This window comes from Camelus ferus, chromosome X, assembly GCF_009834535.1.
Source record: "Camelus ferus isolate YT-003-E chromosome X, BCGSAC_Cfer_1.0, whole genome shotgun sequence".
NCBI classification, from domain to species: domain Eukaryota; kingdom Metazoa; phylum Chordata; class Mammalia; order Artiodactyla; family Camelidae; genus Camelus; species Camelus ferus.
Genome location: NC_045732.1, coordinates 95,843,823 through 95,869,244, shown reverse-complemented (window position 1 = coordinate 95,869,244; position 25,422 = coordinate 95,843,823). Strand labels below are relative to the sequence as shown.

The window sequence follows — 25,422 nt, the reverse complement described above, 5'->3', positions numbered from 1 at the left end:
TGTTCCACTTACCAAAGAGTGTGATGCCAAGACTTAGAAACTAATAAAACAGAGTAAAAATAAACAAAACCGAGAAATCAGAAAAATGACTGCATGAGTACAATATTATCTGTATAATTTATATATCCCAACATACAGATTTTCTACACAGATCCAAAAGATACATCTCATGCCAAGAATTAACATCGAGACTTTAGAAGACTGGTTTCCTGTATCATCCTTGCCCAATTATAGTGGATAGTTATCCACAATACCAATAATACCAATACAGCTTTTGAGTGTGACCATTAACATCCATTTTTTATTTCTGTTTTTCCCAATACCTCAAACATCTTCTATTTACTTTCCATTTATCTTTTAAAACCGATAGCCACTCCTTCCACACTAGGGAAGATTTGGGGGAGGGCAATTCTACATAGGTGAGTATCTTATAAAGTCTGAGAGATGAGCATGGAGAGAGCTGTGAGTACAAAACACTCAAGCAATAGGTACTATAAGAAACTGGGAAGGTTTCCCATTTCCTTTATATTTAAATTTACTCCCATATCATGCAGACACATATTCAATTACAAAGTATAAAAAAAGATCCTAAAATTAAATATAAGTGAATTTAGGTGTATTCACTATTCGGTACTATTCACACCTTAGATTCCCTGTCCCTACTGCAAATGATCAAGAGGAGTAGATTTTAAAGAGTAGGTAGACAGGATGGCTGGAGATGGGAGGCCAGGGGAGGCAGGGTTGGGTAGACTAAATGGTCTATTGAGACCTCCACTTGCTCTGTCATTCTGTTAGGAGTCATTGATGTTAATGTTCTTGGACTATTCTGTATGAATAAGGCAAATTGTAATAGATCTACAGATTGATCATTCAACAATCTAAGGCCTATTTTGAAAGATGGAGCTTAAGTTCTTTTTTATGCATCCCTTGGGTACATGGATAATTCAAAGGCAAGTACCAGACATATCTGTTGAGCATGTCTGCCTAATTGGCCAGTTTGATCTTTAATATTATACAGTCACTCCTCTCTGGGTTTATTCAAGGCTGTGTGCTTCCCTTTGTCACCAGATCACAAATTGACCAAATATCATACATCAAATACAAGGCTCAGAGTGCAGAACAGGTGACTATTGGGGCTGTGTCCCATATGACATGCTCTTCTCTGTAGGAAGAAAGGGAGTAAAGTAATATTTAATGAGACCTACTATGTGCCAGGCACTGTGCTAGGAACTTTCACATATATCATCTAGTGCAAGTTCTATATTCAGAGCCAGCTTGACCTATTCTGAGAACAGATGGTTCTTTGGAGAATGGAGGAAGAGGAAGATGTTGCATCTGGGAATCAATAAATCCAACTACAAAATACTGATCCAAGAAGTACCACCAGAGTACCAGAGAAGTTTACCTTCCAGAAAGATATCAAGATCCTCAGCCAGCTGAAGATACGATATCAGCAGTCTCAGGGGAAGATGCGTATGTTTGGAAATGATTGCATTTCAAGCAAGTTGCATTGAGTTTGCTTGGCACTACAGAGACAGGAAGCCTGACACTGAACCAACACCTGTACCCATCCTTCTGTGCCCACATGTCTGCCACCTCTGGATAACCCTCTCTCAGGCCCTGGGGCACAGGCTGATCACACACCATTTCCTGAAAAGAATTCTCCTCTCTCTTATTCTGGGGACTCTGGCAGAAGATTGGGGAGGATGCTTTGTGCATCCTCTGGCATTCAAGTGACAAGCTAATGCCCAAAGCTTGGAGCCAGGGGAGGTTTGTCCAAGTGCCTGACCTAGAAGGGCCATGACTTCACTTCTTTTCTAATTAGGATAATTAACCTCCCCTGCTCGTTCATTCTATTCCAATCCAAAAAGCTCAAATTAAAATGGCACAAGGGACTGTCAGGCTCTAGGGACAGGAAACAGTTTACAAGCCTTTCATCTCCAAGCAGCTACCATCAAGGCAAAGTCAGGACAAAGCCCTCACAGCATCTTCACTCTTGAAACAACCTTGGGATGCCTGGAGGGCCACTTTCAAAACGTTTGTCAATGTAAATATCCCATTAGCTATACAGTTTTGCACAGCTCCATAGCGTTTGTTGACTAAATTGGGGCTGGGGTAAGAGAGATGCTAATAGGAGATAGCATTTCTCTTTGTATCATTATGTAGGTGTTTTATGGTTGGTTCAAGGAAGACAAAAACTGAATGGCTCAAGTTGGTAGGATTTGATGTGGGATTTATGGAATTTGTGGTCTGGCAACCAGCGCTGAGGCGGAACTTCAGGATCATTTCAAAAAGTGGAATCAAATAGTGGCATCTCACATAGAATAGAGACATAACTGAGGGGTAACAATACTGCAGTTCTTCCTCTGGTGGCTTTAACTCCCCATTCCCCACCTCTGAGCAAGTTTGAGTTTCCCATCAGGTATCTCCAGCCTCCATGCTGCCTAGACAGATGGGACTGGGCACAGTCCTCTGGATCTTTCATTCCTCCTTACTACAGGATTCAGTCCAAGTCCCTACATGCAGCCCTTCAGTCCTGTATGGGAAGCCACTATGCTCTAGAGTCTCCCTTCCCAAAACTCTTTGGCTGCAGCCCTTATGAGCCACCAGGGCTGATGAGGAAGGGAAGACAGCAGAGTAACAGATGAGATGAGGCTGCCCATTTGGACTGAGTACTAAAGAGTTCCTTCCAGCACAGTAATGCTAGGCTTTTCCCTGGGTCTTCCCAGTAGATGAGAACCCTACTTGCTCCTCAGTATGTCATAGAAAGACATCAGCATAAATTTCTCAGCATGTTGTCAGCAGGCTTACCCTGGGCCTAGGTTGAGTAAGTGAGCTGATCTCCAACCTTTGTTAGTTCATGCCCTTGTCCCTTCCTAGCCCTACACTGTTCACTTCCATCCATTACCTCTACCAAAGCCTGGGCTTTTCCTCCTGAATCACCCATCTGTGGAAACTGTCGAAAGTGTGGTTCTCAGCAGATACATAATAAGGAAAAAACTAGTGCTTCTTAAATTGTGATGTGCTTACAGATCACCCAGGGACCTTGTTAAAATGCAGGTTTGGATTCAATTAAGTCTAGGGTGGGACCTGAGAGTCTGCATCTTTAACAAGCAGCCTTGGTGATACCAAGTGTTGCTATCCATGGACCATGCTTTAGGCAGCAAAGGTGTCAGGACGGCATCTTTAGGATCTTCTTCTATAATTGATATGCTGAACCAGGGGCCACAATTGAAGTAGCAAGAACATATACCATCTTCTGAATGAGTTAAACCCATTCTGTGCTGTTTTGAGTAAAGGACTGTGACTCTCTTCTTAGCAGTTAACAATAGCATCCTTTTATACTGAGGCTAAAATAATCCTTTAGTGTAACCAGAGCTGTGCAGAGGGTTTATAGTTTATAGGCAAATGTGGACCTTGGCATAGCCTATTTTTCTTGGGACCTAGAGTACTTGAATAAGCCTTCCTGGGCACCTGCCCTGCTTCCTGAAGCCAGTCATGCAGTCCAAACTCATTTTGGGTCCAGCCACTCCATTCATCGCATCCACTTTCACAGTGGCTCTGGATGGCTGTGACTGCCATATCACTCATGCTGTGATCTGCATCAGTGGTTAAGACAACAGAAGCAGCTACATCATCCAAGGCACAATCCATTTATTTCATGCTGGAAAAAACAATCTCCTATCTAAGTGGGGCCAGCTAAACTGGGCAGTTGCCATAGCTTTGAGGTTGTGGGAAATATGCCTTTTGTACTATTTAGCTCCTCACTGGAGAGCAGTGTACCCCTTGAGGAGGCCCCAGATGTCATTAGTGCATCGGTGCCATGCTGGACAGAGCAAGTCCATTTCTCCTCTGGGGCACAAGGTGTATAAGTCCTGGGGTTGATAAAACATAAATTTGCTGGAAAAATTCACTGCCTTGTTTCTCCCCGTCCCAGAGTAATTCCTGAATCCTTTCCTCTTTAGCATTGCTGCTGATTGTGTTCTTTGCTCAAAATAAACCTTAAAGAACGTCTGTATTTGGTTTAGAGGATGCTCTGTTACACTGATATTTGTAGAGTTAAACACTACAGATGTGAAGACTCCCCTAAGAAGATTCCAGAGCATTGTGATTATGTGGTTTTGATCCAAACTATAAATATGTTTTATGGCCTAAGGGGGTTGTCAAACAGTGTTTTAAAACACACTGGCAAATTTAAGATGGTTTTAAAAGTAGGCCTACTTGAGGATCCAGAATGGTCCCACACCATTCTGTGTGGACACATGTACTTGGACACAAGTCTTGCTGGACTGGCCTGTTGCTGGCTCTGGTGGGGTCTGGAAGCTAAAGAAATATTTATTATTAACTATTTCCCTCTTGTCCACTGCCACTGCCCTCCTAAGTTGGTTACTTGTCTCTCCTGGAGAGTTTAATAAATACTTTGATCTGCATAGGACCCTACAACTGCACTTTTCCTTCCAAATGATATATAAGACCTAGCACACTAGCCAGTGGGATCAAATTTCCAGCCAAGCGGAACTCACTTAGCCATTTTGTTAAGTTCTGTCACTGAGCACTTTGCCTAAATGAGCACACAAGCTTTCTGGGCATGGTTGACTAGTCTCTCCACTAACCCAATCATTATGGTGGCTAGCTACATGGTTCCTAATTAGATTCATTTTATTCAAATAAATTTTAGCCAGTGCAGTTTCCCAACATTCTATCACTGGAGCCAACATCTTTACTCTAAGTGATTCGTGGCTCTCCCCATCTGTAAGCCTCCTAAAGTCTAGTCTGCTGAAGCACTCCTAAATTCAGTCATAGCCATATGCTTGTTTGTCCTTTGCAACTAGTTAAGTCAGTTGGGTGGATCTTCTGGCTAAATGAAGCCAAGGCCATGACTTTGATGGCTATTAGGGCCAATTCGCTTCCTCCTAGTCCACAGGTCTAGCCTTTTTCCTCCATCTTGGCCAGCCAGTGTTTTTTTTTGGTAATTTGTACCATTGGTGACAAAGGAGGCTAGGCTTAGTGGGATTGACTTTGTTTACATCTCTTTGCTTTATGCTCATAGCTCTAGCCAAAGTGTCAATTTCCAAGTGAAGCACTAATTAGGAACAAAGAGAGTAAGTGAGCAGAATTTTTTAGAAAGATGTTTCCTCTATCTGTCCCTCTTTCAGATTATCTTTCCTTTTCTCTAAACCCTAGCCTTCATTTGCCTATTATCAGAATAGAATGTTCTTGATCCACCCTCCAAAGTGTCTGACAGCACCTATTTATACAATCCTTAGGGGCCCCTCAAAATAGAATACTGAAGAAATTGAGTCCCAGATTGGGAAAGGAACATGCTCACCCAGTTTAATAAGCCTCTCAAGACTTTCTTAGAAGATAAATTGTAGATTGCAAGCAGGTTGAAACACTTATAATACCTCCTGTGAACTTTATCCTATGGGCAAACGAAAACTTTTGAAGATTTGTGAGAATGAGCGTGGCTATTACATAATCAAAAGAATGACAAGGTTAAAGCTAGTCTTTGTGAGCAGCTTGGATGTAAAGGGGAAGGAATGTTGCAGTAGCCCAAGCAAATAGCAGTAATAACTTCAAAATAACTAATAGTCATGGTAATGTAAAGAAAGGAGAAGATACAGAAAGGGTGAATTAATTTGACTTCATGTTTGCCTGGGGCAATGAAAGAGACAAAGAGAATGCTCAGATTTGAAAACTAGGAAATTTGACACAAATAGGGAAGTCAGTTAAAAAAAATAGCTACTTTGGAGGCAGGGGGCACCTGAGACAGAGTGAGAAATAAATAAGGACACAAGCAATGATAAAAACCTCCTCAGTCTAGTAACTCCTGCTCAGCTCCAAAGGTGGTGATTAACTGATGGGAGATATGCCATTATCCACAGAACTCTGACTGTGTTTCTGTTAAGCATTCACTTACAGTTGATTGCAAGGCATGCATCCTATTGGCCCTGAAAAATCCTGGGGTGTCTTCAGGTAGTTACACAACAATGTGTTCTTAGTTCTCTGTCATGGAGAAACGCTTAGAAAAATGTATGATTTCATCTTTCCTGGGCAACTGCACATATCAGAGTAATTTCAGCCACTGATGAGGAAGAAGAAGAGTATGAGCTTGAAAGCCAAACCTGGGTGTAGATCCTGGCCCCAAAATTTACTAGTTATGTGCTTTTATTCATAACCCTGTCCCTTTCTGAGATGCAATTTCCTCATCTGTTAATTGGGGATCACTACCAATACTTAGCGTTGTTGAGGGGATTAAAGGTAATAATGTGCATAAATCCTTAGCACAGTGCCCAGCCCAAAGTAGGCATTCAATAAATGTTAGCTTATACTCCTATCCCAAACTTGACAGTGAAAGGGAAAGCAATTTAATTAAAAATCTGAGGAATGAGAGTGAAAGATTTACATATAACAGTACAAAAAGATCTATTATTCCAACAATGATTTGAAGGTGGCATTCAACCATAGCCCCTGAGAGACAGTGGTCACCCTCCGTAGCCTAAGTTTCTCAAGCTAACAGAGGATGGGTATGAGAGCTTGAACCTTCATTTCCCTCCATCTCAACCAGGTGATCTGTTTGGTGAGATATGTTTTGAGCTGAGTCTTAATGAATGAGAGGTTTATGTGTTGAGAGGGAGGCTTTTCTAGGTGTCAAGGGGAGCCAGAGTTAATCACTAGAGATTGAAGATGCTGGAGAAGGCTGTGCCCTGCACTGTGTGCTTAGGCAGGATGAGCTAAGCCATGGGCTTTGAAGCCTGTGTAGATTAGACTGAGCCCCGGTAGCAAATGGGAGTCCCAACTAGATTTGTGGAGAAAGATATGCTTGAACACACAAACTTACTGGTGAAATCTCAGGCTCCTCCATGCAAAGGCAAAGCTCTGAGGGATATTCATAATGATTTTCCTGTTGGATTTTAACTTTTACTCATTACCAAAATGAATCTTTATCCAGAAAACACAACAGAAACATTATTTTACATTAATATTGAAAGTTAAAACCGGAAGAGAGTTGTGGTTATGTTCATGTTGGCATCTACCACTGGGTAAACCATTTCTTCTCCCCAGACTTCAGTTTCTCATTTGTACAATAAAGAGACTGGGACCATCACTAAATTCTGGCTCTCATATTTGAGAATTCTGAAAGACTTAGGAGAATTCTGGACACCTCAGACCACCTAACTTCTCTGCATCTCAGGCAATATTCAGTCACTCTTCCTGAAGCTCAAGACCCACACAAGATGAAACATTAGCCTGTAAGCCTCCCCCATACTTCTTTTTTTTTTTTTTAACATTTTTTATTGATTTATAATCATTTTACAATGTTGTGTAAAATTCCAGTGTTCAGCACAATTTTTCAGTCATTCATGGACATATACACACTCATTGTCACATTTTTTTCTCTGTGAGTTATCGTAACATTTTATGTATATTTCCCTGTGCTATACAGTGTAATCTTGTTTATCTATTCTACAATTTTGAAATCCCAGTCTATCCCTTCCCACCCTCCACCCCCCTGGTAACCACAAGTCTGTATTCTCTGTGTTCCTGGAGAATGTCATTCTAAGTGAAGTAAGCCAGAAAGAGAAAGAAAAATACCATATGAGATCGCTCATATGTGGAATCTAAAAAACAAAAACAAAAACAAACAAACAAACAAAAACAAAGCGTAAATACAGGACAGAAATAGACTCCCCCATACTTCTTAATTCACTCTCAACTCCCCACTGGGAAAACACAATCGAAAGAAAACAACTAATTGAAATGAGTTGATCTTGGGGATGTTTTTATATGTGTGTTTCCCTTCTTAGTATGCGAGGGGAGCACATGAACATTCTCATTTACCTTGTAAGTTTTGTACATCCCACTTTGGCTGTTTCCTAAACAGTTTCTAGACCACAGTATTAAGTCAAAGGAAACCTTTTTCCCTCAAGGGAAAAGCGTGTTCCCACCATCCTCAGGACTGTGTATTTCACCCCTCTGTGCCCTCTAGGCAAAAGCTTGCCCCTAATATCACCTTTGACAGCCTTCCAACAGTATCAGGATCAAGAAGTCTCTGCCCTCCAGCAGACAGGATAAGCCACAGCCCTTTGCAATCGGGTCCAGACCCCTTACATCTTTGACATAAATTCACCCCCACTTTCTACCTCCTTTCCTCCTCACTGATAGCCATCATCCATACTCCTCCCCTCACCCAAAGCTCAGAAATGTTAAGAGGTCTGGTTTGGCCTTGCTTTCTCAAAATTGAGAATGCTGAAAAAGGTTTCCAGATAAGTCACTTTCTTAATGTGAAGTCTTTTGCTTAATGGAAAACAAGGACATATTTTCTGAGCTCAAGTCCCAGCTGAGTCAATTCACTTTACTACTCCATAGACACAGGCCACAATGTATACCACTGTGTACAAAGGGAAGCCCGGGATGTGAAAGCTCAATGCAAAATATACCTACTTCCAGGAACTGACTCAAAGCTTTCCCCTGCTGGAAGCCAGGTGGCAGGGTGAGGAGCTGTCTTCATACTTGTGGCCTCTAGGTTCTATTTGGAATAAACTGGACCTGGGAAGAAGATGAAATGTGGCTGATTGGTAGCCTTTTTCCTTCACCCCTTTAATCATGTGTAAAGCCTTCCCCCTACCACGCCACCAGAGTTGGCAAATGCATTCTTTGGTTGACATCTACAGTCAGCTCTCTTCCCCAGGTGCCCATAAAGTAAGTGCCTGCTAACCCCCAGACTGCTCAATACTTGCTTGGCTGGCAGATTCAATCATGTGATCAATGCTGGAAATTATTGATTTCAAGGGGATTGAAAGCCAAGTGAGGAAGTGTTATGTAAGAAACCCTATTCATGGGCCTGATCAATCATCCCATGACATCTATGAAGTGTGCAAGTAGTCCACAGAGCCACTTTCAGATGACTCGTACCCTCTGTGACTTTGCATTGCAGGCAGTTTATCCCAGGACATTTATCTAGGTACCAAACAGAAACATAAAGGAACTATGCCCAAGCGCTATAGTATCCCCTTTCATCCAAACTCCAGGTGATCTCAGTTGTGTTTATTCTTTACTTTTTTTATACATCAGACCTTGTGCAGTTGACAATCAGAACGCTTGTCTATTCTGCTTTTCCCAGACCATAAGTAAATCTATCCCAGATGGTCTTCTAAATTTCCTTTCAGCTGACAATGCAAAGCAAGTTTACTTTCACTCAGTGAAACTGACATAACTATTTGGGCATACTTTCTCAGCTTATGGTGTGGAGAATGAGGCTAAGTAATTCACCAGCAGAGAGACTAAGTTCATAATGAAGAACTAGATGAAGGAGAAAAAATGGAAAAGGCAGGATTCCATGCACTGCTAGCTTCAGGGCCAACTTTAAACTTGACAAGTAGCTGGTAGTTGCCTCCTTGGTGGGATATTTGAGTATCAGGAACACCTCAAGCTGCCAAATAACACTCTCCCACTTACTGTTGTCTACTACAATTCCTCCATTACAGTTGCCCCTTTGCTTTAAGGCTTTGATTCTAATTTAAAACAGAAATCCTTCATGGAGGGGATCACAATTGAAGATCTAATCAGTCATGGACAGTCTAGTATGACTAAAGGGTTTGATTTGGAATGAGGGAGGATTTGTATTGGGGGAGAGGAAAAGGACACAGAACTGGGACACTGGAGGGCACCTTCTGTTTCCTGACTGTACAAATTAGCTAAAGTCCCATCCTAATAATGCAGCTGCAAGGAAGAGAAGATTTGCAGAGGGTCAGCTCTTAATTAAAGGGAAACTTAAACACAATTATGAGGAATGAAGACCTCAGGGAAATTTTAATTTGCCATGGGTAAGTTGGGCTGGGTGTGGGTGAATATTTGTTTTTCTCCTGTTCCATAAAATCCAGACTGACATCCATATGCAAACACAGAGGGGTTCTTGATCTCCCCATCTCCAACTCCTCACACACAGAAGAGTCTCTGCACTAGCATCTCAGATTTAGACAATCACTATACTGATTTTGGTGGAAACCAAATGTGTTGAAATCAAGTTAAAACAAAAACAAACAACAACAAACAACAAAATGTGGATTCATATGTGTTATGGGAATCTTTCCATGAATTCTTTTTAAAGAAAAGTACATTTTGTTATATGAATAATCACACCCTGAAGTATTGGATTTGGGCTCAGATTTTTTAATATTAGGTTCCTTAGATATGGCAAATATAACTTGAAATAACTGAATTGGGCTCATCATCTCTGTCTTTTCTCTGTCTCGTTTTCTACTCTTCACCTGTATCTCGGCAAACACCTTCAGATTCCATACATAGCTTCTCCCATTCACTTACTTTGCCACAATATACAAGAGAAATGTATCTGAAATTCCATGGAGACTAAAGAAGTTTTAAGAAACGGAGAGAGTGGTTTGCATAAGGTTTGGGTTCAAAGCCCAGGTGAGCCCTAGAATAAGAACAGAAGGGTAATCTTAATTTGCCTTCTTCCATTTCACATAATTTTTTGATGAATAAAAATATTAATTTCATAAAATGTCAAACATCTGTTAATTGAAATATAACACAAACAATATTAGATGTCAAATAAACTGAGTTAAAACATATGTGACATAGATTGCAGATACTTAAAATCATGAATATATAAAGGCTCTTATAAATAAATAAGAAAGACATTAACATCACAAGAGAAATCTGAACAAAGGAAATAAATGGGAAATTCTCAAAATAAGATATAAAGATAGACACAAAGATGAAAAAAGTCTCTAACTGCTAATAATCAAAGATGCTAACAAAAAAGAGAATCTTTTATATTCCCCTATCAAATGGGAAAATATATTATTCAGTGCTAACAAAGGGGTAGGGGACAAGTACTCTCATATTCTGTTGATGGGAACATAAAGTGGAGGGCAAGTTGGCAATGTGTATGAAAAGCCTTGAAAATGTTCATAAATGTTTGGCTTGATATTCCTACCCCTGGAAATAATTAGAGATGTTCTATGAGTGTTGCAATCATAGAATTATTTACAGTAAGTAGAGACTGGAAACAGTTGAAATGTTCATGTTGGGGAATGGTTAAATAAATTACAGTATGCCTAAAAGATGGAATATTATGTAGCTATTAAAACCATGTTTGAAAACATTTATTTAATGTTCTGTTATTAACGTAAGAAAATGTCCAAGATATAATGTTAGATGTTTTTAAATGATAGGACACAAATTGTACAATCTATTTTACCAAAATAAAACATGCAGTATATTTACATAAAATAGAAAGAAAAGAACTACATCAAATACTAACAGTGGTTATCCTGGAGGAAGAGTCACCCACACTTTTACTTTTTTTTTCATTTTTTGTGTCTGCTCAAGTGTCCAAAATGAGCACATATTAATTTTATACCTAGAAAGAAAAACACAGATGCTACATCAGGAGAAGAAAGACATTTGTTAAAGTGATTTGAGTCCATTAGCGTCTGCTCCCCACACAGTGTTCCAAGGTTCCTCATCTACCACAGGAAGAAGCGATTTGTAACCGTGGCCTGAGCCTTCTCCTCTAGCTCTGTGCCTTTGTCTGCTTATTTCTGGATGGTACAGAGCCCTTCTGGATCTTGCTTTTCTTACGAAGAACCTTACTGCCAGTCATGAAGGACATCTAAGAAAAGAGACTTGATTCCATAAACCTCATTTGCATTGGGTAGCCATTACAGTAGGTCAGTGGTTCTCAATTCTGCTTGTACATGAGAATCACCCAGGGAGTTTAAAACAAAACAAAGCAGAAATCACTTCCAGTGATTTGGATTTAATTGGTCCAGGGTGAGGCTTGGACATCAATTTTTTAAAGCTCCCAAGGTGATTATAATATATAACCAGAGTCGAGGAGCAGAGAGGTAAGTGAAGATACAGGAAAACAGAGGATTGCTTTCCTCAGCTAAATTCAGTTGAGTAAGATAGGCCAGACTGACACCGACCCTCTGAGGACCTTTTCCACCAGCTACCAGCTATACCTTTGTCAAATACCATGGCCTAAAGATCACAAAGCACACCACCAACTTCCACATTCAGTATCTGAATGACCCCGGGAAGTGGATAGACCCCAAAACAATGTTCAACATTCTCTCTTCCTTTCCTTCCAAACTCTTGTGTTAAGGCCACTGCTAAAAGGCAACTGTATTAGCTGGAGGGATGACACATTAAGCCATGAGCCATTCTTTTGATGGCACCTAGAAAAGGACAGAATGCTGAGAGAGTGGGGCAGAGGACAGGCAAGTTTTGATGTGGAGAAAGAGGTAAGAAAAAGCCAGAAGTGGTGCTCATAGGTCTAGTTGGGGTACTGGGTAGACGGGGAACATCAGGATCCTGTGTGGCATCAAGAAGATGAAAGGGCACACAGAGAGACAAGCTCTGCCACTTCATAATGTTGCCGAAGGGCATCCTGAAACAAGACCTGTAAAGTTGGCTTAGCAGCAGAACGTACTTGAAAGAGCACAAAATTGGAAGTGGAGAGACTTGCTTCTGGGGCCAGGACTAGGGTGAGGCAATGTGGCTACACTTGCACAGCCCTAAGTGCCTTCTTAGGGGAGGCAAGTGGGAGTGAGGAGATGCTGGTCACAGGGTACAAAGTTTCAGTTATGCAAGATGAATCAGTTCTGGAGATCTAATGTCCAGCATGGTGGCCATTAACGACAGTTAACACTCTGATGATACAGGAAACAATACTGTGTTGTATTCTTGACATTTGCTAAGAGGGTAAATAGTAAGTTTTCACAGCACACACACAGAAAGAGCAAAAATGGCCACTCTGTGAGGTGATGGATATATGCATGAGCTTGATTGTGCCTATCATTTCACATTGTATATGTAAATCAAAACATCAAGTTGTACATCTTAAATATATATAATTTCTATGTGCCAATTATAACTCAATACATTTGGAAAAAAAAAAAAAAGACAAACCAAAAAACTGTACCCTAACTGCTTCTCTTGCTTCACCCTCATCCTGGCCCTGCTTACTTAGGTTCTACTCTTTCTTCTGACTCTAAACTAGCTGTGTGATTTGGGGCAAGTCACTGTTTCTCTCTAACAACTACCTTCCAAACCAGAACAGCTCCACTTTTACCTTCCATGAAAATTTATTTTGAAATAAGAGTTTAAGAGCTTTAAAAATTCTATCTGACTGCTCTCAGTCATCTGTAAGAGTCCTTCTAGCCTCTAATTCTGGGGTTCCATGACTGAAAAGTGCAGACCACAAGAATTTTCATAGGCCAGTTTGAGCCTCTCTTTTTCAACCTGCAAATACTGAAAAGGCATTTTTCTACACAAGCCAATGGGACAAATATTGCATTACTCTCTGGGAAAGATCAATTTGTCTCTCTAGAACATTTCTAGAGGATCAGCAATCCCTTTTGGGACTTTATGGAAAATTCCCTGAGAATCCTAGCCAGGCATAGAATGCTATCAATGTCAACATTCATATGAAGCCCATTTGTCCATATCAGAGAGCCCCATCATTTGGGGGACTGCTAGCGACCATGTCAGAAGTACAGATGATGTGGCTCAGAGAGAACTGGTAGAGGTTCAACAGCAACAACAAGTGATGCGAGGTCCTGCTGGAATATACAAAGCAAGAAGGAGAAAATTATCCTCAACTGTATTTCTTTGAGTGTCTTCATCACCATGTGTCAATATCCTATTTCTTATTCTTTGTTTTCAGATCAAATACCAAGTTTGTTCAGTGTGGAGCAGCTTTCATATCGTTTGTACATTGAATGAAATACTTGCCTTCTTTCTCCCTGTGAAAATGATTTTGACAATTGTAGATTTGAGATTTTTTGGTATCTGCTGTCATGAGGTCAACCTAATAGTCAAAGATTGAATTCCCTGGGAGCAGATTCTGAGATGGAGATTGGCATACAAAATTTTATGGGGGAGCATTCTCATTAAAAACACTTGTAGGAAGAAAAGAAGGAAACAGGTTTGGGCAGAAGGAGAAGATGGGTTGTGATGCAGCCGTAGCAAGGCCTCAACTTGCCCTTCAGGTAGCTCTGAAGTTGTGGTGGCCCATTAGAGTTACCTCATTTGAAGCAAAGGGGTTGTGCCTTGATTCCCCATCACAGCGAGTCACTGGATGCAGGCGGCCCTGGGAAGGGAGTATTACCCTAAGCTAGGCAGCTCTCTTCAGCCAACAACTTTCCCAGAAGTTGAAGGAATAGGTCCTTTGGTGTTGAAGGGGGATCTGGGTGGTACAGCACAGCATCCCAACACTAGCCTTGACCAAGAGGGCCTCCTGGTTTAGCAAGAGTAGCCCAACAATCAACCCAGCAGGATTGGCTTGGTCATGGCTGCGGCCCAGTTCTTTGTTCACAATCACCTTGCCTCTCTTCTATTTGTCATGCTCCTATGTTATCTTGGTTGAATGCAGGTGACAATGTAGCATTCACCCAGTTACCTATGTGGGAACTCCCATTCTTTAAAACAAGAAGAAACAGAAGGTGGACAGTAGTTTGGAATCGGGTTGAGAGAATTTGCTGCTCAAATAAAAGTAGCTTTCAGTTTTGCAGAGTTGGGCACATTAAAGCTTACACCAGCGGAGGACAATTCTGAAGCTGCTAAAACAGCAGACTTATTTTTACAAAGCCAAGGCTTTGTTATGCACCTCACCTCCTGCCAGCACCAACGCTGGCTTTTATTCTGTCTCCAGCTACAAACTTTTCTGTTTTACTTTGTTTTCCCTCCCTCCAACTCATATTCACTCTCTTTAGTCAGTTGTAACAGGGAACAGTCAAACTATAATAAGTTAGGTACAAAAACAAATGAAAGCTTTTTTTTGGATCACTCACTGACAGGTACTGACTTGAGGTGACCGTTCCCCCCAGGGTTCTTGAGTACACGGCCACATGCTCAAGCAGACACAAGGAGACTCTGCGTGGTGAAAAGATACTGCAGTGTTAAGCGACAGTTCTTACTCGCTCAGAAATGTGAGCAACGCTTACAGCCCAGGAGACCCCACACCTGAGCTCATTAAGAAATCAGTGTGCTTTTTTCTATTTAATTTTTGAATAGGTCACACATTCACATGGTTCAAAGAACAAAGGTATAAAATGATCTATAAAATCAGTGTTTATTAAGAGGCCTCGCATTTGTGGCAGCAGGTGGCGTATAGAGCGGCTCTCATTTGTCATCCATCTCTTCCAGGAGCTCATGCTCTTAGAGGACAGCATGAGTTGTACTTTTTAATCTTTACTGTTTTTGTACTTACAGAGAATAATACCTGCTTTTTGTAAAAAAGTCAAACCTTACATCAATAAATGACAGTGCAAGTAGAAGTTCCTGGTAATCCTATACCTGTGAGATAACTACTGCCAGTTCCTTCAAATGTTTTCTATACACGTACAGATATGGAATTTTCTTTACAAATACGGTATTACACTCTAAATGCTATTTTGTTGCTTTTTTCTAAGTAAGAGTATTTTGCAGAAATCTTTCCTTTTATTATATAGCGATTGAGCTTTCTTTTTAACAGCACGGTTTTCCATGCGCACGAACTATAATTTATTTATCCAGTTTTACTTTGAATTTTAAAATTTCTGTCAGACAGTTCTTCAAATTGGTTTCTCCACTACTTGTAACTAATTTAAATCTACTCATCTCTGGAGAAATGAATGAGTAGTCGGTAAGGGAAGCTTCATGGAGGAAGAGAGTCACCCACAAAGGTCTATAGGTAGCAGAGGATGTCAGGAAAAAGGACAGACAGGTGCAATTGCCTTCAGTAGGTAACAAGGAGAGCACTCTGTAAGTGGGCAAGACCATCTTCCAGATTTGAGTGGACATGAAAACTGGGAAGAAATGGGGACTGGGATGGGGTGAAGGATTAAAGAAAGGAAGATTAAAGCAGGTTGGAATGGAATAAGTCCTGATACATGAATGGTGAGTTGTTACAGAGCAAAGGTTTTATGGAGAAAACTGATATGCTTTAGTTGAATCCAAGCTTAATATCAATTAACAATATAATGTGGCTATTTGAAAATACTAGCAATCCTACGTACTGAAACAACAGTTCCTATCAAAGCAAGCAATAATCCACACTGGTCACATCTGAACTATCAGGATCAATAAAATATTGACAAATGTTCATAGGAGAGAGACAGAACAGTGAGGGAACCTATTGTCATGTCATGAAAGTAATTGTTGAAGGATTGGGACGTCTTTAGCCTGAAAAGAAAGGTAATGGGTCATATGCATCTGCTGTTCTTTAAAATTTGAAGGACTATCACATGGAAAAGGGATTAAATTTGTCCCTTTGGTTCCAAAATGGTAGAGTAGGACTAACAATTAGAGATTACAGGAATGTAGGGTTTGACTCAACAGACAAAAATACTTGTATTTTGCTAAAGGGCATTTTTTAAGTTTAGATATATCGAAGGTGCCCTGTGTAATTTTATTACCATTATTATTCAGCCAACACTTTCTTCATAAATAGCACAGAAGTAAAATTCAACCTAGTCCTTGCTGAATTTTCATAAATTCTTAATTAGTGGGATTCAAAATAATGAGGCTTTATTGTACATTTCTGAAGAAAGATTTTCAAATACTTTAATCTTTTTCTTCCTGGTTATTTCTTAATCTCATGCCTTGGCCCACCATGTGCCCTCAACTCCCACTGAAGCAAGGAGCACATGGAAAACCCACATGAAAATGTAAATCTGAGAAATAAATATGCGTGGTTGGTTTAAAAAGAGTAAGAATTAACATTTAAAGCAATGGTAATTTACTCTGATCTGTAATTTTGAGCTCCTGTGCTGAAATTGCTCATTTGGAAATTACCAAGTGCTTGGGTCTCGTTTGTGACCTTCTTCCTGCGTACACCCAGCACACAAAGGAGTCGTAATGACCAACTGAGTCACCACTGCCATCTCCCTGAAGCATGCTTTCCAAATGTCAGTACCATTTTCTATGGTGCAGTGAAAAAGATACCCAACCATAACCTGCTTAACACTACAGGGGGAGCCGGAGGTGGCCCAGAATCTGGAATGTGTTCAAAAGGCAGGACAATCGTCCCCATTCTCAACCCCTCCAACATCCAAATTGTTTGGGCACAGATCATTTTGGCCTTGAAAATCATCCCCAGTACCCATCCCCATTAGTCACTACCTAAGTATAAGTGGAATACAATTTAAATGTAATGGGGAAAATAAAGCTGCTTTTGACCATATCCCAATAAAACGATGTCTATACCTGATGAAATTTATACTTGGTTTATGGATTCATACCAGAAATAAATATATAGACATGCTATAATATTAAAGACATGAATACTCTAAAAGACCACTACATAGGAAACCCCTGTGCTATTCCGCAGTTCATACTTTAAGATACACTGTTCTTTCCAACTTCTCAAACCCTGACTCCAAAAAGGTTACCCAAAACTCAAGCATCAGAACTTTTCTTACCCATTCAGCATAGATGCAGAGTGTTAGTATTTGATAGTTGTCTGATAGAAATTAACTAAAAAGGAACCAAGATACTCTGGTAAATTTCATTGAGAAAGAGGAAGAATTTAGGAAGATTGAACTTTTTCATAATGCTGTGAACAAAGAACTAGTATGATATCTTTGTTATAGACTGTTTTTGTCAGCTTTTCTGAGAGTTCTATTACTTGGGAAATTTTTTTTTTTAACCTCGTCAGCTAGTCTTATCCATGTAAGTATCGGCCGTATTATAATTGGGTTCTATCTCTACTAAAGCTGTTTCTAATTCTGAAGAATGTTGATGTGGAAGATGAAAGAAGTGAGCTTCAAATTGCAATAGGGAAGATTGTAGCCAGAAATAAGAAAGAAGCTACTGGCATTCATTCCATAGATACTTTAATATGATAATACATGTCAATAAAAACAATTAGGTACGATAAGTCAGCTGTGATTGCTTAAGTACAGTTTGATAAACACCTAGCCTGGTGCCCACACATTGTAGAATCTTCTTTCCTTTAAAACAAGATAGAGATGCCAACTATCTGAAAAGTTAAGCAGAGGTTCTGAGTAAGCCTGCTGTCCACAATGGATGAGGTTCAATGGAACCCCATGGACTATGAAGAAAAACTCTGTAGAATCTTTAATACCTACAGAAAGATTTTTAAAAGAAAAAATAATCAATGTAGCTGTTTTTCCTTCTTTCAGGATTTTCCATTCTGCAAGCGATTATGGAAGCAGCAGTGCAAAACAACTGGCAAGTGACAGCAAGGTCTGTGGGAAACATAAAGGACGTCCAAGAATTCAGGCGCATAATTGAAGAAATGGACAGGAGGCAGGAAAAACGATACTTGATCGACTGCGAAGTCGAAAGGATTAACACAATTTTGGAACAGGTACATTTAAGATTTATTCCACCCCCAGCCAACCTGTTAAATCATCAACCTGCAGCAGTTCCCATATCTGCTAATAAATTAAGTAGCCAACAGACTAAATGTGCCAACATATTCTGATCATCTCTCCAATCCTTTGTTCCTCCCCAGTGGCTGCAGGAAAAAAAAGAGAGATTGAAAGAAACAAAAGAAAATCTAAGCTGTTAAAAACTGCCTACCATATTAATCTGGTTGTCTCTGCAATTTAATGCTATCAGATAAACACACCCTTCCACACCTCTGTTTCATAGATAGCTGACTATTTCAAAATAATCCCTATACCTTCCTCTTGGCAAGGAACAGGCAAGGGATTAGGCAGGGCAGAAGGATAGGGTTTTTGTTTCAGGGGCCTAGTTGCAAAGTGTCAGAGTACTATTCACTAGGTTTGAATTTGTGGATATTTTTGCAGAATATTCCTCTGGTTTGAGAAAGGAATAGAGAGAGAGCGTGAATTAATGAGAATACGTGTATATATAGTTGAAGGCCATTTTTAAAGTAAGACGTCTTATGAGAAAAAGTTTATGGTTTTTAAAATGTGAAGAAACTGAAAAAGAATTAGACTGGGGGAAAGATATAATTCAATGGGCCAAATGATATTTATTATCAATCTTGGATATTTAAATTTAAGACTAAAAATATTAGAAGAAATGTTTCACCCTAAGCCAGATGGATATTCTGTTTGGAGTAAAGAGTCAAATCGAAATGTGGTGAAAGTTTATTATTTCCCTAAGAAGTCTCAATTTGCCGGTTAATAACAAAGTATCTGTGCTGCCATAAACCAAACTGTAAGGGAAACATTTCCATTCTAATTCGATCCCAGTGTACCTAGGGGCCAAAACAGCTTCAGAGATTGAAATTATAGTGAGCAGCCATTGCCTGGGAGAGCTGTTTTATAGCAAATTAAATATTAACAATTTGTCAGATATGCCCCCACAAGAAGAGAATGCAAAAAAAGAAAATCAGTAAGGAAAGGGGAGGGATGGAAGGGGAGGGACGGGAGGGGAGGGTTGGGGAGAAGATAGGAGGGAGGAAGGAAGGAAGGAAGGAAGGGCTGACTGCATCATAGGATGCAAAGCTGTCCCCTTCTTAAGAACACCATCACCTCTAGTGAATCAGCCTCACGAAATATCTAGAGCACTAGCCTGGCTAAATCAAATTTCCCAACTAACATTCTCTTGAGCTACCCAAATGATCTACCCCTCCCTTCCAAAAGAAAAAAAACTGCCTTTGATTTTCTTAGATCTTGAAAGTGAAGAATCAGGTCAGTGATGCTGGAGTATGTACTACATGCCCTCTAAAATTTTATACCAAAATAGCCTTTTAGTGGGTGACCTACTTAATAGCCGAAAGCAGAGGAACATCCTCCTTGTCGTACTTTGTTTTCCTTCTTTTGTACTAGTGACTTTGGCTTCTTGAATATTTTGCATTCTGATAAGTTCTTTTGGGTTTTATAGGACCTTATACTGGAGTCTGGGATTTTTCAGCATGATGTAATAGAAAAAGCAGTGGCTAGAGCTGTGAATTCTATATAGCAGTGGGATCTTAGGTGCTTAAAAATCTATGCCTCAGTTGTCTCACCTACATAATGGGGAAAATTAAATTTTCTCTTCCTCACATGGTTGGTATAATTGCTTTGAAAGGCATAAAAGACCATAGAAAAAAATAGTCATTATTACTAAACATTTTCAGGAAAAGTAAACTAACATTATTCCAAAACCCTGTTCTCTCTTCTAATGTCTGACTTTCTATCTTCCTTTCTTCTATATGTGCATTCACAGCATCCCTCAAAACACTTTCTATACAATTCTTGAGGGCACATTGTTCAAAATAAAGTTTTAACAACATCCAGGTAAGGCTAGGGAGTTCATTTCACTTACTCTTTTTCCTGCATTCAAAAAATTATCATAAAACTATCAACTCGTGATTATTTTCTTTATCATTTAAGGAATTTCTACAAGGTCATTAAGTACTGTGAGGTAGGAATCAGGTTTGTCTTGTTCACTGTTGTATATTCAGTGTCCCACAGAGTATCTGGCACATAGTGTTAGATGGATAGATGGATGGGTGGATGAATAGATAGATGGGCAAATATTGAACAAGCACATTTCAATAAGTTCCACTGGGATTTTGTTATACTTCCATCAAGAGGCAAAACAGTGCCTGCAGCCACATGATGTGATTATTAAAGTACATGGTTTCTCAAAGGTTTAAGATAGGCGCTCTCAGCTCAAGCCTATTCTGTTACCATGAATTTACCAGAATTTATTTCTTTAGATATAGATTTCTCATTAAACAAATTATTTAAATTAAGCAATAAATTCAACACGCTCTTTCTTTAGAGAAGACTTTTTAAAAATAAATTGATTACTAAGATACAGAGATATCACTTTTCTCATTGGTTTCCAACTCTTCTTGATAAACTTATCATAATTCATTATATAAATTCTAGTTAGAATGATACCATTTATAACTCAAATAGTATCAAATCCTCCCATCCTCCAAAGGTATTTTCAACTTTGTTTGAGTGTATTTGCATGGAAGGAAACTTCTATAGTCTCCCATAAAATTACACTTCATGCCACTATTTGAGGTAAAAGAGCCCATTACACAACTACAACTGTATTCCCTATAGATCAGATTTTGGCATAAGGTAAATTCATATTGTATTCTATATCCAAAGGGTGGTAATGAAAAGACCTCAATATGGTTCAATTTTTCAAATATAAGCAGGTCTTCAATATGTCACTATATAGTATAACATCCCCATTCCATGATACAGGTTCTAATTTTCCCTATGAATGTTTAAACACTTATGGGGTAAATCAAAACTCTTCCAACATTTCTTTCCAAAGCTCTCTTTTATCTCTTTCAACCTTTCAGACTACAGCAGGAAAAAAGATTTAATTAGGTACCAATCTGTCTTTAATATTTCTCCTTAACAGTTAATCTGTAAGGAAACAATTCCAAATTTCTGGCTACAAGAATTAACATACCAAAGGACAGAGCTATAGACAGTTGAAACCATGAAGGGTTGTCAGAACACACAGAGAATATTTAGAAACTGTAGATCCTGAACCCAAGAATTAAGAGCACTTTTCATAGGAAGATTTAGGTGTACTAGGAAGAATGTGCCATTGACTTGCACTGATGGAGCTCTCCCATTACTGTAATGTGTTCCTGAGGCCCTCCCCACCTTAATTCAGCTGCCTTAATTCAATGACCAATCTAAACATTAACTTTCAAAAAAGTTGCCCCTCATAGAGTTATCTACCCATGACTGAACAGATGCTCCATCGCAATAGTGTCTACCTGTGGGCTGTTTTGAAGGTCAGACACCGTAAAAGGAATGGCTCTGTTGGATGTTTGATGTTTATTTGGAGAGGCAGCATAGCATAGAGTTTCCAAGTGTGGACTCTGGAGCCAATCTGCCTGGATTCTGTCACTAACTAGCTGTGTGACCTAGGGCGAGTTACTTAGCTCTCTGTGCCTCCATTTTCTGGTTATAAAATGGAAATGACAACAGTAACTTAAGGAGTTAATATATGCAAAACATTTAGAAAAGTTCCTGGCACACAGTGTTTGTATAGCGCTTTGATGCTAAACAAAATGTTTTCACGTAGATTATCTCATTTGAGCCTCACTATGGGAGGCAGGCAGGGCAGATGTGTTTATCCCAGATTTACAGATGATAAATTGTCACTTAGAGACATTTAGATGATTTGTCCAAATGTGGCTCTCTGCCCAACCCTAGTAAGTGGCAGAGCAAGGACACAAGTCTTCTGACTCCTAGTCCAGCTCTTACTCCTGCACTGAACCACCTTCCTTAATTTCTAAGTCATTTATTAAGTATTTAGCCCATGCCAAACCCTAGATTAGGCCTGCTCATCAGTTTACAGCTTAAAACAATTGCAAAGTAATTGGAGAAGGTCCAGAGAAGCATTGCAAAAAATGATGAAAGCGTTAGAAAATAGGGCCTATGAGGAAAGGCTAAATGAGTTGGGGTTGTTTAGCCTGGTGAAAGAGAGCCAAGAGGCAGCTTAATCACCATCCTCAGGTATATGGAGTTATCGTAAAGAGGACACTGACCAACTGTTCTGTGTGCCGAAGGACAGTACCAGAGCAAATGAGCTTAACTAGACCAGAGAGAGAGGCCGCATTAGCAAGGACTCATTACAGGGAGAGAGAAAACTGGAGGAAAGTAAAATCTCACCAGTGGGGGCTATATGAAGGTGAGGCCATTGTGAATTAGTGAAAAGTCAGGTCTAGAATAGTTTTAAGATTGTTTTCAGGAATATACAAATATTCCAAGCTAATCCTGTGTGATGACAAATAAATATCCTTATAGAAGGCTTATTTTAATGAGTAGGTAAGAATATTTCTTAATTGCCTCTTTAATGGATATTGAAAAGGTTGTCTCCTTAAAGAAATTTAAATATCCCCCTTTCAGTCTTCACCATATTTTTATTTTTCTGTAGATAATTCAAAGGTAAATCTCAGCATAGTCCCTGCTTGAATTGTAGCATATACAGACTTAGCGGAGCCCAAACCAATGTTTCAGTGTGCTGTGCAGGAAAATATAGAATGTCTGCTTTCCCCTGGAAATATTCCAAGCTAAAATCACCTCCTCATGGAAAGTAGTGCTTCTTCAGGACAGAATCCTGAGGCAAGTCAGTCCCTTATGTTCCTTTCATTTGACTCTGTGACTTCAAAAACAGTCATTTTAAGAAATGAAACTTCCAAGTTAGTAAGTCAGGTTCCTAAAGATAACAGTTTAAACAAGATGAATGTTATTAGGGGCTCTTGTAAAGTATGAGGGTGTAACACAAAGGAGACAGTGCTCACTCACTCCAAAATATGTCTAGCAATTGGGGTCACATAGAGCACTGTTGTCAATGGCTAGACTTGTGTCAAGTGAAGTAAAAATGTTATAGCTTTATATCTGTCCTTTGCTTCACCCTTCACTCAGCACATACTGGTACTGTCCAATCTCTCTCCTTTTTTTGCTCCCTCTTTGTCCCGCCCTTAATCTCAGTGATCCTACTACAGCATTGTGCTGACTTGCCAGTCCAGAAGACAGTTTGTGGGTAGCATCGCCTGGTAGAGTTGAATAAACACAAACTTGGGACTCAAATAGATGTGATTTCAAATCCCAGCACCTTCACTTCCCTGTTGCATGACACTGAAGAAAGTGACTTCATTTTTTGAGGCTCAATTTTCTCATCTTGAAAGACTATTCCACTACGTTCCTTTCACAGGATCCTCATGTGTTGTGAGGATTACACAAAGTAGTATGTGGAGCACCGGGTCCAGCGCTTGGCACTCAGTAGGCTCTCAGTGACCAGTAACCATAGTTATTTGCTCATGAGTGGTAGGTTTTTGTGCTTATGGAAATGAGTTATTTAGGGACTGTTGCTCAAGGACAGTGTCCCATGGATTTTCCAAGATATCAGTTCAATCTAAGGTCTTACCATGAGAACAGAGTCTGAGACTTAGCTATGTTCAGTTCTCACTAATATGAGTTTAGCATGCTAGACAACCTCTCTGCTTTTTCTCCAATGTAACATTGGGTAACACACAAAGATTGATAAGCTCAAGGACTACTGGAGAATTAACTGGATTTTTCAACATCACTTAAAGTAATTAAAGGCACTAAAGCCTTGAGCTATGTATGACAACTGGGCATTTTTAATAACAAATAAGTATTAAGTGCTTACAATGTTCCAGATACTATTTTCATCAATGTGGGTGGAGATGTGTGCATTTATCCACCTCATGTGAGTTAATCCTCATATTAGCCCTATAAGGTAGATGGAAATATTATCTCCATTTAACAGATGTGGGAATTGAGACTTAGAGGTCATACAGCTAATAATTGGTGGAGCCAGAGTTCGAACCCAGGGAGTCTGGTTCCAAATACTGTTAATCACTGCGCTAATCAGCCCTGCATCTGACTGATGTTTTCAATCAGAGTAGATTCAACCAGAGGTTATGAGATGAGCATCCTAATGAAGCCAGGAGCAGCGGCTCTGTTTACAACAAGCATTGTTGAACAACAAGCATCTCACAGATATTTTCTCTACTTGACGAAGATCCATATTCCATTAACACACGGAACTGAAAATATGCCCTTTAAACCTACCCTTTGGTGAAGAACTCATTTATGATGAACAGGGTCATTTACTTGTGGTGCCAACAATCTAACTAGGCAGAGGGCTCCACAAGAGTAGGAATCAATTGTGAGGGGTACTTTCTCCGAGTGGTACGTAAGTACAACTAGAATTCCAATCTGTGTGCATCTATTCTCAGATAAAGAAACACAATCTTCATTATTTTACCAAAAACTGCCCTAGGGGTTGCCCATTTTCTCCTCCTTTAATAGGGAATAACTTGAATGTAACTGGCAAAGTCTGGAAGGTACAACTCCCCTTCCCTGCATTAACCTCTGGAAAATCAAGCATAAAATAAGGCTAGCTCTGGGAAAGCATAAATGCCCATTGGGTAAGTATTTAGGGTGGATGCTCAGCTTTTCTGGGCTACTAGACTTGAGCAGCAGTGCCCCAGGGGGTGTGTGCCTTCCTCCCAGCCGTTACCACCCTTAAACTCCGGTGAGAAGGGCCACTGCCTTGAGCTCCGAGCTCTCGAGGGCTCCTCATACCATAAACACTAGAAAACAAAGGCTTTTTTTCTTTTTGGCCCTAAGAATTTTGAAAAGTTAGTAGCTGGTTGAACATCAGGGGGTGGAAAGGAAAAGGACACAAAAGCCAAACTGGGCTCCTTGGATCAGAGCACAAAGGTACATGGAGTCAAGGACAGGGACAGTGAAAGAGAAAATGACAACTCATGCCATAGGAAACCAGAAAAAATGATGAATTTTGTTTCAAATTGGCCTCCCCAAATCAGTCTCAGTGAAGGGGTTTGACAGAAAAGTTTCTCTCGATACCTGCACTCCCTCCTTTGACACTACTGGAATGATGTAGCTTTGGAAGACATGCAGAATTGTTCAGCAACCCCAAGTCAGAAGAGTGAGCCATAGGGGTGGG

At 39.9% G+C, this 25,422-nt stretch overlaps 1 protein-coding gene across 7 annotated transcripts in view; it reads left to right on the top strand.

The window, feature by feature from the left end:
• Positions 1–25,422, top strand: part of GRIA3 (glutamate ionotropic receptor AMPA type subunit 3) — a 260,463-nt gene that overhangs the window by 109,753 nt on the left and 125,288 nt on the right. For all 7 annotated transcript variants that reach the window (XR_004318267.1, XM_014566983.2, XM_014566984.2 and 4 more), the window contains one exon: positions 18,159–18,346. Coding sequence is in view for 6 of the 7 variants with exons in the window: in XM_014566983.2 (XP_014422469.1) it covers positions 18,159–18,346 (188 nt within the window). In the remaining variant the exon portion in view is untranslated. The remainder of the gene's footprint in view (positions 1–18,158; positions 18,347–25,422) is intronic.